The following is a 15,434-nucleotide window of genomic DNA, read 5'->3' on the forward strand; positions in this document are numbered from 1 at the left end:
TATTTTTATTTTCTCTCCATTTATACAAAACATCAACAACTTTAAAAATACAGCAACCATTATTAAATTCTTACTTCCCATTTCCACCATCGGACAAACTTCTTTTTCGCACTTTATTTCATCTAATAGCTTTATATTACATATTCATGATTTCTTCACAGTGAAGAATAGCCACACCGACATTCTTGTGGACGACCACGGATGAGGACATCCTTTTATTTAATTCATGCCCCACCGTTCAGAAATTCTCTACATTTTCTGCAGATATCATAATGACAACTAATTGTCACTTTCTATGTACAATTGAGTTATTTTTAATTAACTATGATACTGTTATGGGTATAAATTTATTAATTTATTAAGTTGTTTTTAAATGTTATTTTTTGGAAAGGTTTTTAGTTTTTTCCTGATGTAATTTGTTTAAAATTTGGTAGAGGTTTATTCAAATTACAAGTTTGACAGATGAACCCTTCAACATTAAAATGTCCAATTTTTTTTGAAAGTGCTAAAACTATATATAGTTAAAAAACTAATTTAAAAAATACAAATTAAGATTTGGCAACAATTTTTTTTCACCAAATTCCCACAAAAATTCTGTAAAACTCTAAAATCACAATTAAAAATAATATTAAACTTAAAAAAATAAACTCCTAAAAATCTAATTACCGATGGCATTAAACTTTAAAAAAATTACAAATTGAGGATAATCCATCCTCAAATTAAAAATGTCCTTAGAGAGGTAATCGCAGGCCATCATAATGATATGGCATTAATGTATGACATGAAGTTTCAGTCTGAGAACATCATGATATTTTTTGTTTCCGGAATAACACTGTATTTTAAATAATAATAAAAATATTAATTTCATTGAAAATTGCATTGCCAAATGTTAAAGAAAAAGGTAAAAAGTTAGAATAATGAGACCGTTACGTTTTTAATATTTTAACTGAATTTTGTTATTATTATTAAATTTAGCAAAAAAATCATTAAATCATTAAAATATTATATAAATTATGTTTTTATTTTTTTTATGCAATTAAAAATATATTTCAAATAAGGAAAAATATAATTATTAAATTTCAAAAAAGAAATAGAGAATTTTATAATAATTGAATTGTACATTTATTTCCTTGATGGGGTAGATATATCATAATATATCATAGTCGTTGGGAGTGGTGCCTAGTCTTTCTTAAAATTAAACATGGGTGTGAAAAGGAAATTGGATGTGTGATAGTGATGATGATGATGATGGTGGTGGTTAACGTCCACTGAGACCAAATTGGTCTATCAGAGTTATAATTTTCTTAGTTTTTAATTGTATGGCTCCTCGTCTTTCTTGGTGAGATTGGTGTTGTAGCTTTCTTTTTTTTTTCTACGGTCTTTCAACTTCCTTTATCTTGCATTTCCTTCATCTCTTCTGGTTCTTGGGACATTGGTGTCTTAATTTCGTGATCTGTTGTGTTTGTCCTTTTGAAGCTAGTCGGAGAAGAAGTTTGGTCCAGGAGATCTATTTTGCTGTTAAATGAAGATTTATTTTGTGTGGTATTCGGATCCTCATAATTGTTGATGCTTGACGGCTTGTCGAGTTAGGCGGGGCTTTCCCCCTGCTTGTTTTGAGAGTTGTTTCTTTCTTGCCTGATTTCTTGTGATTCATAGTTTTCTCGAGAGTATTCTTCTTTGATGACAGTGTAGTGTTCTTTTTGTGCTCCTTCCCACCATGTAGATCTATGGTGATTTTTTCTAGCATTTTTCTGAGAGGCTTTTGGGCAATTTTTGGCTAGATGACCTATCTCAAAGCAGGATCGACATCTAAAGAGGACACTTTCATAATCGAGTTTCTGGTTCCACACATAGTCTTTACTTGTTAGGTTTATTTCCGCTGGGAATCTGGTGCTGAAGTCCATTTCCACACAGATGCGTGAATAGGTGGTTCTAGCATATTCCTCTGTTTCTGGGCACCTGCAGTAAAATTTCCCAATTGCATTTCCAATGGCTTTTAGCGAGGAGAAATTCTAGAGATGCAAGGGTAGTTTTGGCAATCTCACCCAAACTGGTGCTAAGGTTATGATTGTTGTTGAGGGATCGAATGATGGGTTTCATGGCTTCATGAATAGGCCTGAGTTTTCCCAAAACCAAGGGCCAGAATCTAGAATGCATTGTTTGCTTTCAGGGTTTTCAAAATCTACTATAAAGAAACCCCTAACACAGGGGTAAATATTAATTGCATCAGAAATGACAGGCTTCCATACCTCCGAGACCCAACTACGGAGAGTTGTCAGCCGCGGCCAAAAACCATTGAACCGCCAGATTAGGGCACTTTCAGAAAACTTTAGAGCCTCATCGAGTGAAGCCTGGACCACCTGGATAATGGGAGCTGGGGCTTCACTGAAGATATGCGCAGGAGCTTGCCCCCAGAGGCGGATGGAACTGAGCCAACAACTATTTTCGCGAAGCTGGGAGCCATCTAGAGCAGAAGATACCTAGCCACAAGAGATTAAACCCCGCCACAGAAGATACCTAGCCACAGAAGATCCAAAGAGATTTCTCAAATACTGTAGAATATCCGAAGATCCGAAGACTACGGGAGATGATCTGAAGACCGCAGAAGATCATAAGAGATTTCTCCTGATTATAGATAACTTCGATATGGAGAACAGGGTTTCTGTGGTTACGGAGATCAGCGTTGGATCAATGCCCTCCTGCACAGCGGCCCTCCGAAGAGCGTAGAAGATGATCCGAAGATCAGAGGTGTATAAGCATGCAGTATAATACAATACAGAAAGGATCTTGGAGGGTCACTACGGTTTGGAATCCGGTTTACTTCTTGTTTATGTGTCATTTGTTCCCACGAATCTGAAGATCTGAAGACCGCAGGAAGACCGAAGATCTGAAGACCGAAGATCCGAAGATTTGAAGACGCAGAAGACTGAAGATCTGAAGATCTGAAGAGATTTCTCAAACGCCGCAGAGATATTGCATTCCAGGGTTTCTGTGGTTATGGAGATCGGCGTTGAAGACCACAGGTTTAGACCCTGCCACAGAAGACCGAAGATCCGAAGATCTGAAGATGCAAAATACCGAAGCCGGATTATTTAGAAATGTAAACTTCTTAGAGTTCTTAAGAAGCTGGATTTCTCAAATTCCGCAGAGATATTGCATTCCAAGGTTTCTGTGGTTACAGAGATCGGCGTTGAAGACCGCAGGAAGACTGAAGATCTGAAGACCGAAATACTTTAGACCCCGCCGCAGAAGACCAAGGATCCGAAGATCTAAAGACGCAGAAGACCGAAGATCTATCACGCATTATCGTAGCCCTTATACGAAAGGGTGTTCATGTGAAGGCAACCACCGGTAGAGGATGGCATTTACACACTTGCAAGTGGCTTAGGTGCTTCATAAGGTGCCGTATGGGTTTCATTATGGTGATTTTGTGTTTGCAACACAGAGAAGGGGAGACAACTCGATGTCGAGTGCATTATTCCCAGTTCTCTGGAAGTTATTGGAGGTTCGAACAGGAGAAGAGTTGTATTTTTGTGGGGAACTGGGGAGGTGAGAGTCTGCAAAAGATTGTTGGGCGATGTTAGCACTAGGTTCATACCTTTCCAAAAGGTCCAAAAGTCTTGATGATCAGTTTATAACTTCATTTAGAAACAGTGAAAGGTTATGTATCAGTCTATGTGGAAAACAAATGTGGAAGGGTGAAATAAAATTAGAAACACTTCAAAAAGGTTTCTTTGAGTTATACCTAAATTTTCCCTAAAGTTTTGCAGCGATCAAAGCCTATCGAATGCAGATAGGTGGCACTATGAAATATTTGCGTAGCGCCTACAACTAGTGTTATGAAAATATTTTACAACGTCGCACTATGAAATATTTTCGTAGTGCCTGATGGGCTTCCAAATTAGACATAAATTAAGGCTCACCTGACCATCCTTCAGCACATTAAACCTCTCTTTTTGCATTAGATAATGTATTGCATATTTGTGCCTAATATTATTTATTTTTGTGGAATATTGTGATAATATTGGACAAATTATGAAGATTTGGAGGAGATAATTTAGGGACTTGCTCCCTACTACAGGAGAATCAATATTGAATAATAAATTAACAAGATATCATGAAATCATACACAAATAGCTCCAATGATTGAAAAATATAGGAATGTGTTCCTTGTCATTTAATGCAGATTCCTAGTGTTGGGAACTAGATCCATTATTTGAAGGATTTTGGAGGGAAAACTTCCTCCTTTCATGGAGAATGCTTCCTAATCATTTTTTATAAGTACCAGGTCAAATTTTCCTCTAGGGGTTGGTTTTTCTTACTCTTCTTGTGGAGAACACTTGTATTTTTTGCAGCTTTACTTTAATTTCTTACAGGGATGTAATTGTATTGATGGAAATAAGGAAGATTGGTACCATTTTCACCTTCTAAATCTTGATCTCCTTCATAGGACTCTGAGTTTCCTTGGGTTTGGCCATCCAAAAAGCCTCAGAGCCTTTTTGTATAATTTATTTTTCTTTGTTTTGCTTCTTATTCACATGCATCTCTTGTTCTTGTTTTTTTTTTTTTCTATTTCTGCATTTAGTATTGATGATTTCTTGTTCTAGGATTGGGTTAAATGGTTGAAGTAAGTTCTTTTGCAGGATCCTAAGCATGATTTCATCATTGGAATAACTTTGGAAAGTCACAGTAATCATTGAACTACTTGGATTAGTTTGCTTATTCCCAAATCTAAATCTCTGGAAGTCCCTTGTGGCGAATAATAGTAATTTTCTGCTATTTTTTAGAATATTCTAATGAGCTTCAATTGAGCTGATTCCACTTGCATTAGATCATAAAAAAATTTAGGTTAATGAAAAAATTTACCCCATTTCATTTTAACTTGATTAGGTTAGGCATTTGATAGATTAACTCGCTCACTAGTTCTCGAATTTCTAGATTTAGAGTAGTATTTTTCTACTAGTTTTTAGCATGTGTTAACGAAGGTATTTTTGAGTGATTCCATTTGGAATGGAGACCTAAGACATCATATTAAATAACAAAATTTGTCTCATCCAATTCGGATTTGATTTACTTTGTCATTCGGTGAATTATATCTTCCTGTATCAAATTTGTAACTTCATGTAGTAGTCTGTAACTTCCTGTAGCACTCTTCCAGCGTGTATATACTCTTCCGGAAACATTGAAGGATAGAGTTCTTAAATGATTCAAGACTAATTCGATAAGATCATAGAATGATATGCAAAATATATTTCTAGAAAAATACAAAGATCGTGATCTTAAATAAGAAATCTTTAGAATGAATAAAAAAGAAGATGAGAGCCTTGAGGATCTAATAGAGAGGTTCATGTATAATGTTAAGAGGGAAAAATTACATCATTTAGGATCTGACACACTAATAGGGATGATTGGATTGATCTCCTTGATCTCATGAGTAGTGGTGATGTATACCAATTATCATTTGAAGAAATTTGTGTAACATGCAAACACATATCAAGAGGAAGGGCAAGAGTAAGTAAATCGACATCAAGATCGGTAAGTCAAATTAAACTAGGAATTTTTTTCAATAAATTTAAAACATAAATTCTTAGTAATATAAGTGAACAAGTAGAAATGTTAAGAATGCAAGATGAGGAAAAAGAAGATGTTGATATTTGTGTTGTCCATGTAGAATAACATGCTATTAAATATCGCTCATCATTACGAAGGTTGAAGGAAGTTTACTAAGAGGACAATGGAGCAAGTCAATCACCAAAGCAACTATGTTATGTATCTCCAAGAGGACCATGACAACCTAGTCAACCTAGTATGATGCAAGAACCTAATTCAGAATTTCAAGGTTATGCACATCCATCTCAAAGTGATTGGAACACACCCTTTCCTTGGCAAATTTGGCCATCTCAACCCCAAAACCAATATTGGGAACAAGGTTGGCAAGGATCTTATGTGAGAAATCCACAATATCCTCCATACCCAAATCCATTCTATCCCTACCATTCACCTCCACCACAACCTTTCAACCCCAACCACATTCATCTCATAGATCCACTCCCACTCAACTACCTATACCACCATTTCCAAACCCACACAAGGAAGTAGCTGAGCCCACTTACAATGTTGAGGTAGAACACTTCCTAGCATCCCCTCTTGATCTCAATGTTGTTCATCTTAGCTCAGGAAGGGTATTGCAAAAATGAGGTTCTCTCGATGCCATTGAAGGACAACATGCAAAAAATATGATTCAAATGAGAAGACCAAAGAATCATGGACTGCACTTGATGAAGAGAAGACATCAAAATCAGGGATTGAGAAAGTTCCCTCATGTTCACCATTAGATCCTCTATGTGTTCAAGAGAATAATCAGCAAAAAGAAGAAGATATGAATTTCATGGAAGAAGAAGACATCCAAGATGATCCAAATCAACAAGTGGACCAATGGCATCAAAACTATATTGAAATATGGTTCCAGGAAATCAGTAATTTGCAACCACACACTCTTCTTCAACAATTCTCGATCTCATCTCAATCAAAGTATTTGGTCTCTGAAATTCAAGTACATGTCAAAGAATATATTTCAAGCTTACACATCAGTTTATTTGTCATCTTGATGTGCACTTGGATTCATTGGAAGTATTCCTACACTTGAAAATGATTTTGTTTTTTCAAGTAGAGTAGGATAAGAAAAGAAATAAAAATGAAAAATAAGAGAAAAAATAAAAAATCTCAGGTGAGAACCTCCTTTAAGGTGCCTGAGATTGGATCATTGATTGAAAACCTCCATGAGGTGGTCAATGGGTTAGAAAAATGGAAAAAGGAGAAAAAATAAAAGATCCTAGGTGAAAGCCTTCTTTGAGGCACATAGGCAGACCTACTAGTTGAAAACCTCATTGAGATAGCTAGTAGGTCTAGAATAAAAAAAGGAGAAAAACAGATTTTCTCCATGTGTCTCTCTCTCATGAATACAGGTGCTCTTAAACCTCTACAAGAAACAAAAACATGCTAGCTACCACAAAAAAAGTTGATCACAAGCCTAGTCAAAGAAAGTCAAACTTGGACTTTCTCCTCCTTTGTTCAGATGCTCCAAAAGGACCAAGGCCATGCAAATCCATCACCCTCATCTATTTCCACCATCCACCCACAATCCCAAGCTTTTCCCACTCATTTTCCTTGTTTTCCTAAAATGCTACAGGAAGCCAAAATACACAAAGGATAAAGTTATTTTTGTCATATCTTGAAAACCATGCATCCATTTACTGAGTTGTTTCAGGGGGATATGCATATGGATGATGGTAACATGCTCAAGCAATTTCAGAAAATTCCAGTGCACACGTTTCGAGAAGTCAACCTCCATCACCTACATCTATTTTTAATTTTTCTTGATATTTGTGCATCCATTGGCCAAGATTTTTATGGGGAAGTGCATAAGGATGATGTCAACATGGTTAAATTTTTTTAGCTCAACCCATTCTATCGTTTGAGAGATATGCATAAAACAAGGTTGCTACAGGAAGACTGTAATTGCTACAAGAAGATCATTTAACACTACAGGAAGATCTTGTAGCACTACAGGATGGTCAGGAAGAAGCTACAAGAGGAAATCCAATTGGAGAAAGGGGTAAAAAATCCATGTATTCTTTAGGGAAGGTTGAGAGAGGTTCCCCAACACCACTTTCATCACTCATCCGCTCACCCACAACAGATTGGGTATTGGAAAGAAACTTGCACAGAACAACCTTTTCATGAAAGAATCATCAAGGTATGAAGAAATATGCAGAAGAAAACAAAGGAAATTTTCACCTCCAGAGAAGCATGGATCTATTAGCAACTTAACAGTAGTATTCATGCCTCTCCAACAACCATCAGGTAGGTACAGGCATGCAATATTCTTCACCTCTTCTCTTGAGCATATTATAGCTAGAAATTTGTTGTCAATGCATGAGAGATGAGGTTTTATAAGCTAAGGATGGGTCAAAAGCCTCAACCTGCCTCAACAACCATAATCACAACTAAGAAATCGACCTATCAGTAAAAGGAAGAATTAGAAGGAAATAAGGAGCAGACTGAAGGAATAACCTCCCTCCAAGCTAAGGGGAAGCAACCAAAGCCTCATAGAGAAAGCTAGACACATGGGAACCCAACACTGACTAGTTGCAAGAGGATACTGCACTGCTAAAGGAGAAAATAGAGTCGCTAGAGGAAAAACAAAAATGCTACAGGAAGTAAAAAGTTGTTACAAAAGACCTCGATTTGCATTAATTTCACTCCCAAACCCTAGGATTCAAAGGAAAACACCCAAAGCAAGGGTAAATACATATTTCTCCTTACCATATGTGAACAAGAAGACTGCAATTTATTTATTTATTTATTTTTTATTAGCAGTACAACCTATGGGAAACTTTTAATAAAAGTTACAAACAAAAAATGAAATATGGACTCTTCCTTTCAATTGAGTCTGACAAGAAGGGGAATTGCAATTATTTTTGAGTGAGCATGAAATCATCTTTCCTCTAGGAAATTGTTACACATTATTTTGTCACACCTCCTATTCACTTCTTGTTCCATATCTCGAAGTGCCAAAATGTTGACAATTGTGAAGTATATCCATCATGATACACAAAAAAAAACATCCCTGAAAAACCAAAGGAAAACTGCCCTGAGTCAATTTTGAAGAAGGTTAGCTAAAACCCTAATTTTTAGGGACATCACTCTTTGCTCCACTGCCTGCCCATGCTGATGGCAGGCTTCACTACATTATCCTAGCACCACCAGCACAGGTTTTGATATGAAAACCCGCATTGAACCTCTTCTGGTAGGTTTTCCCAAAATGGGGGAGAAGCTTCGTATGCTAGAAACTTCGAGAAAAACGAGTTGGATATTGGTTGTTGTAGATATGGTCAAGCTCTCCCATTTGGAGCTCTTGATCTTATCATTATGGGATTTCCCCTTGAGATGTGGACCTTCCTCCCTCTTTTGTGGATCCCTAACTCCCTCTCCCTTCATATAAATCAACTCCCTTCCATCCCTAAATGGTTGGTCATTGATTGCCTGCATTCCTATACTGAGATTATGCCCAAATGTTACCCATTATAACTTGGAGAAGGAGTGTTTGAAGAGTCTTTTCTTGGACTTGGACATCCACCAAAAGGAGGTCTCCAACATCAAGGCATAAGTTGTATGCTTCCCTTTTTAGCTTATTAATATATACATCTAATGTTCACTTTCCATAATTGTGTAAATGTTTATGATTTTAGCTTAATACTCCTTGATCTATTAAGTAGTTTATGTTTGATGTATTCCATATATGCTCTTGTACCTTGTATTTCTCTTTGATCTTTCTTGTAGGTACTTAGACGTGAAAAAAAGGTAAGGGGAGAGCCTGGAAGCGAAGGAATCAAAGTCATCTCGAAAGGATTGAGCGATTAACATCAAAGCTAGGTAGGTCAATTTCTCTCTGAATTTATCAAACATAAGCTAGAAAATTGTATGTTAGTTTGTTTAGTTTGTTTCTAGACCTAATCATTGGGCTAGAGAGATCGCCTCTATCCATAGAGGGGATTTTCATTCACAACAAAATGGCGACTCTGTTGGGGAAGCTATAGCCTGTTCAATCTCTTTTTCGATATTATCTCTTGATCAGTTTGACCGACCATTGAGTTCTCAGTTAGTTTGAGCCTGTATAGGTATGCATAGTTATTAATTACTACCTTAGAGTGCTGAGTCTGGAGTGTTTGTTGATTTTTTTTTGTTTTTTTCCTTATTCCATGGCCAACGCATTTTTGACTTGCATAGTCATGCTGCCAATGTGTTTTCCTTTAAAATAGTCATGTTGAACCCCTGTTTAGAACGATTTTGGCCATTATGGCTACGTTGATCTCAGAGATAGGTGAAAATTAGGGTTTCTATGTCAAAATCCAGTGTGTCTTAGCCCCTAAGGTCAATTTTCTTGTCCATTGTGATTGGATTTATTAACGTTTTGTTTGATTATCTTATTTGATTAGAAAATTCTTATCTTTCGAGCTTTCAAGCGTTTGGAGTGAAATTTGATTGATTCTAGGGTTTTCAGGTCATTTGATATTCAGTTTCCGCTTGTAGCTATCACTGGGTTTGTAGTTTGTTGATTGATTAGATCTAGTTATTTGTTAAAATCATTCAAAACGTCAATTTGCAATAGTTTTGGGTTGTCTTTTGCAAAGTTTCTTTTTCGATTGGATTAGGTCATCTTGCACTTGAAAAATCATCTTTGTCATTGGTTGAACATAGATTACATTGTTTGATTTACAAGCTGAAAAGGGTGCATTATTTATTCATTCAAAAGAGAAAAGTGAATGAAATTTCATTTAATTTCTTTTGGATTTGAGTTTGTGTTTCTTTGATTGGTGCATTGTTTATATTAGAATCATTTGAATCAAAACATCCAAAAACTTATGAATAAATTCTTTGAAGGTTGTGACTACCACCCTAGAAAAGATCACAGGGGTATTCTTAAGACCAAAGGGCATAAATGTATACTAAAAATAGCCCCATTTTGTGGTGAAGGTAGTCTTACTTCGATCTTCTGGCGCAATCTTGATCTCGTGATACCCTGAGAACCCATCTGTAAATGAGTAGGCTTCTTGACCACCAACGTTATCCAATACTTCATCTGTGAACGTCGTAGGGAATGGATCATGTACATAAGCATCGTTCAAGTTCATATTTCACCCTTTGTCTCCTTCTCTTGAACTACCATTGGACTAGCCCAGTCCGATTCTTCTACAGGCTCAATAATTCTTGCTCCAAGCATCTTATCCAATTCTTTGCACACTTTTTCTTTGTACTTATGATTCAACTGGTATGGGCACTGCTTTACCAACTTCGCATCTAACACCAGATCCCCTTCAAATCAGAAAACTTTGTTGGAAACAAGTCCTGATATTCTTGTAATAAATCTGCGACTTTTTCAACTGTGTCCTCATCCCAGTAATCACCTATATTTGTGAACTTTGGTTGTGCATCTGACCCAATGTTCACTTGCTTGGTTTTCAATGGTTTTGAGATGTCAGGAACTTCTTCCTTAGGCCTCATGACCTCGCGTTGTCCCTCTAACTTAGGGATACTGATATTTCTGGGATCATCCTCACCTTCTTCTATGGTTACATTATAGCATTCTAGAGCATGGCGCAAGTGCGTACTCCAGTCTGGTTGTACCCATGTGACAGTTTCTTTCGACATCCTGAATATTGCAGCCTTGATTTCCTATAATGCTTCATCACTACAATGGAATCCATCCTCAAAACTGAAAGTTAACAGGAAAGATTTCTTTCAGAACATCCCACTCTACGGTCCATGTCACAGCTCTGTTTCTAGATACCATTTCATTGGAATAGTATCCAAAGTGTGGTAGAATATGTGTACCCATTTAGGTTGTGGTTCGTCTACCCATGCTTTCATCTAATGAGCCAGATGCTATCGCAGATCATCCTTCCCTGTATATTTTTCAGTCATGCAGGTATTGGCATATCCAAACCATAGCTTCATCATCCTATGGTATTCCTCCAGTCTGCAAAGTTGTTCTTATGTGTACCCCAGCATCTAGCAAGCATAGATCTCAGCATGATGTCTAGTGCCCGAAACCGATGTTCCTTCGGTACATCCCTTTCACATTTATCCTAAAATAAATTTACATCATCTAAGCCATCATAATACGGTAAACCTTAGTAGATATACATCAGAGTGACTTAGTAAGCCTGTTGCATCGCAACGTCGATACTTCATGTAGTCTATTTTTCCAATTCTTGAGCTCCTCATCTAAATCTGAGTTGCAGGAGTTGTCCTTTTCCCAAGTAATTCACCCATTTGCCATAGGGTTGATCCAATCCTCATCCCGCGTAGTAAGATTATATATCTATTCAATATCATTTTCCTCATAGTAATCTCAGACTGGTTCAGTATACTGCACACCCTCAGATTGATCCAATGGAACAATAACTCTCAATTCCTTCTTCTCATATGTCATGTTGCGCTTTTTTAGGTTGATGACTGCATTCATATCAAATTCCCTTTCAATTCCAAGCAGCGCTGGGTAGGGATTGTTGTCATCCACTATTTCAATTACTTCAAAATCAGCTATAGCGCGTGCCCCTTCAATATATAGAGTTATTCCATGTAAGCGCTGCATTGGAATAATCTTATGTTGGTTCACCATTCGCAACTGAATTGGGGACCCTTGTAGCATTGGCTTTCCCATTTTTTCCCAAGTTTGTTTAGGCAAGACATTCACATCAGATTCCAAATCTAGGATCACCTAGTCCATTTCAAATTCTCCAATCTGTGTGGTCAATCTCATCTCTCGACCAATCCTTTTCTTACCCTTGTCCACTTTGTGCACTGCCCGCTGTTTAGGTAGTGGCTTACCCTTGCCAGCATAGTTGTCTGTCAATTCTTGCAGTCCTCTACTGATTTTTGGTCCCTTAAGAGCTTCATGCAGGTCTGTAAGAAAGATGTTAACAATGAAGGATTCGTTTCCTGTGTAGAAATGACTTCTTTAGGCTTCTCCGTATGTGTACCCTGAGTCTTTGATGTGGAAGCACCTGAATCCGCAAAGCTCTTCTTTGCCTCCATAAAAGTTTCCTTTTCATTATTTAAATAAATTCAGCATCTTTGTGAGCAGCTTTGCACACCCATATACTTTCTCCTGGTTGTTTCCCTTTATCCTCCCCAATAGTTATACCGCTTTGCATGACGATATTAACATTGGGCCCATCTTCGCGCGGTTCGAATATCATCATCTGGATATTCTGGGTGGGATGCTGATTCTTCTTCTCTTGCATATTTGCGATGAGTACAGGACAATCCTCTATGACGTGGTCAAACTCTCGGCAATATTGACAAGATGAGTGTGTCAGGTTCTGACAATCCCACGCAAATTGGTCTAGTTCCCCACAATTGTAACAAATGATCTATCCGCGACTTCTTCTAGTTCCTACCCCTCATCCTCTTCCTCATCCTTGGAATCCTCCGTGTGTTGCAGGTGCACCTTGATCCAGCTGAGGACATGTCTCAGCCTATACTCTATATGTCAGAGTTTTTTCCATCATTAACTCATAGCTTCGGCAATTGCACTCATCATGGCCTACATACTTACAAAAATTTCAAAATAGTTGTTGGGGAGTCTGCACAAAATTCTGTAAGAAGTGGCAATTGTCTGTCGTGTGTTTTCTTGTGATCTGGTAGATAGCGTACCATGGCACTACACCGATGATCGCCCCAATGGTATTTTCTGGCTTAAGGGGGACAAGACTTCCCCCAATTAGATAGTTCTGATACACCAGGAAATGATCCTTTTCATAACCATGGCCTTTGCACTTTAAGCACCATACTTCTGTGCGAGTCTCACTTTGGACATCTTTTCCCTTTTTGAGATCTTGCAACTCCATATACAAGCTAGGAAATTGCGTTTGAATCTGATGCACTCCCAGATTCGTATCCTAAATAGGCAAAGTCTCCAACTTCATAGAAATTTCCAGTGCTTCCACCTGCATTCCAAACTTCTGTTGTGACAATGGAAATCTCAAGTGAGGTAAAATTGAAGCAATATACCAATCCTTATGCTGCTCATCTGAGATATGCAGATTAGTCTGTTGTGGCCGACATTTTAACCTTTGATCAAAACCCCATGCAAATTCATTTACCCTTTTCTTGATTTCTTTGACCTCAGTGACAGACCGGGATTGTGACTTAGGCTTGTTAAATTCATTATTCAACGCATCTTTCGTATCTTTCAACATCACAGCTGGGTGAGTCGTACTGTACTTAATATACCAGCTCAGCACCCTATCATGCAATGTTGTGACCAACTGTGCTTTCTTCAGATCATCATCTGTTATCTGTTGTGACTTCCACACAACATCTCCTACAAAATAGAATTGTTCAGGACCTTCAGTCCCGAGACCCTTGAATATAGGCATATTCATAGTGTCTGCCATGCTGAATAGCGGAGGTGGAGGTGTAGGTGTGTGAGGTGGAGGTGGTGGTGGAGGTGGAGTGGATGGATGTGGTAATCCTGCAATACCCTGATTTACCATTTGTGGCGCACCTTGAGGTGTCTGTAGATTATTACTTTCTCATCACTATCAGATGCTCCCAACAAAGCACTGTACTCTGCACTTAAATCTAGATCTATTCTGAATGGTTTCCCACTTCGTGTAGCTCTCGTCAAGTCTCGTCTAAACATCAATTTAATGGCATAACTCATTTCTCACACAATAGCATCTTAATCCAAGTTTTCAAAGACTTTAGATACTTACCTCTTGGTCCTTTGAAAAATCGGCGTTCAACTTCGCTATAATTGACAGACATGTCAATCACGAACTCAATAGTAAATCCACCCAAAATACTATCGATCCAATAATCAACAAACTTCACGATCTTGTTTTTTGATCCTTACAGATGCCTTACTAACTCTAGAGTCCACACAATAAGGTTATCTAATTTGCAAGTACCTTGACCATCCACCAATTTAGCTAACGTTTCATATAACTCGCATGGAAAACAACAGAAGAAAATTTTGTGTTCTTCTGTATACAGGTATCTATTCAACCACTCTTCTCTCGATAGACGTGAATTCCTGTTTTCTTGGGCTGCAAACTCATGCAGCTTCCGATCTATCCAATTTTCAATCTCCTTTTTAGGCAGTATCCACTTATGCCACATCACACATTCCTTAGATAGATCGCGATCCCAGTCCTAACAACATGACCATTTGTTAGCTTGAGGGGACTTGGACCCAGGTTTAGAGTTAGTTGCGCTAACCAACAAAACCCTACACTACCAGTGCTTTCAACAACAACCCGTGTGGTGCAGGCTACAGTCTCACCCGAGGCAGTATTGGGGGATGCTAGAACTAGGTTTCTGCATCCGAAAGACTATGTGATGTGTTTGTGTTAGATTTAGGGATTTATCTTGATCTTCGCAGACCCTAACCCTTAAAACCCAGAAATTACAGTAACTAACAGTTAGCATATCTAAACCCTTCACCGATTGCGCTAAACTTTCATAACATCATTAATTAAGCAGATCTACTTCTTCGTGCATCTATTAAGTATTTTCCAGATTAATTGCATTCAATCAGATCAAAAGTACAGTAAATTTAGAGATAGAGAATAATACACAAATATGTGAAAAACTCTTCAAAACAACCTTTATTATACTTAGATCTTCAATTACAGTCTCTTCCAACCCCGTGCACACAGCTGCAGGGGCCCGCGCACTCAGCTGCAGACTTACCAAGGTCTTCGCGAACACACCCATAGGAGCCTTCCCCTTCGCCTACGTACATAAAATATTTGACATTGATTTGATTTTCAATTTGATGTTCGAAATATACCAAAGGATTTGGTCCACAACATAGGCTAAAATCATCATGGTGTCATGTACTTATCCTCAACCAACTAACT

General features: G+C 37.7%; 1 protein-coding gene across 1 annotated transcript in view; it reads right to left on the reverse strand.

Annotated features, from left to right (window-relative positions):
- LOC149199225 (uncharacterized protein At4g15970-like) overlaps positions 1–12,809 on the reverse strand; it is a 67,613-nt gene extending 54,804 nt beyond the window's left edge. The window contains exons 1-2 of the mRNA XM_089400495.1: positions 12,668–12,809; positions 12,349–12,468 (exon numbers count right to left, since the gene is read on the reverse strand). Coding sequence (XP_089256621.1) covers positions 12,349–12,468; positions 12,668–12,809 — 262 coding nt within the window. The remainder of the gene's footprint in view (positions 1–12,348; positions 12,469–12,667) is intronic.
- Positions 12,810–15,434: the final 2,625 nt, after the last annotated feature.

The sequence above is a fragment of the Pinus tabuliformis genome, chromosome 2_1 (genome assembly GCF_031772625.1).
Source record: "Pinus tabuliformis cultivar Carrire ecotype Pingquan chromosome 2_1, CPIR1, whole genome shotgun sequence".
In the NCBI taxonomy this organism is placed as follows: Eukaryota; Viridiplantae; Streptophyta; class Pinopsida; order Pinales; family Pinaceae; genus Pinus; species Pinus tabuliformis.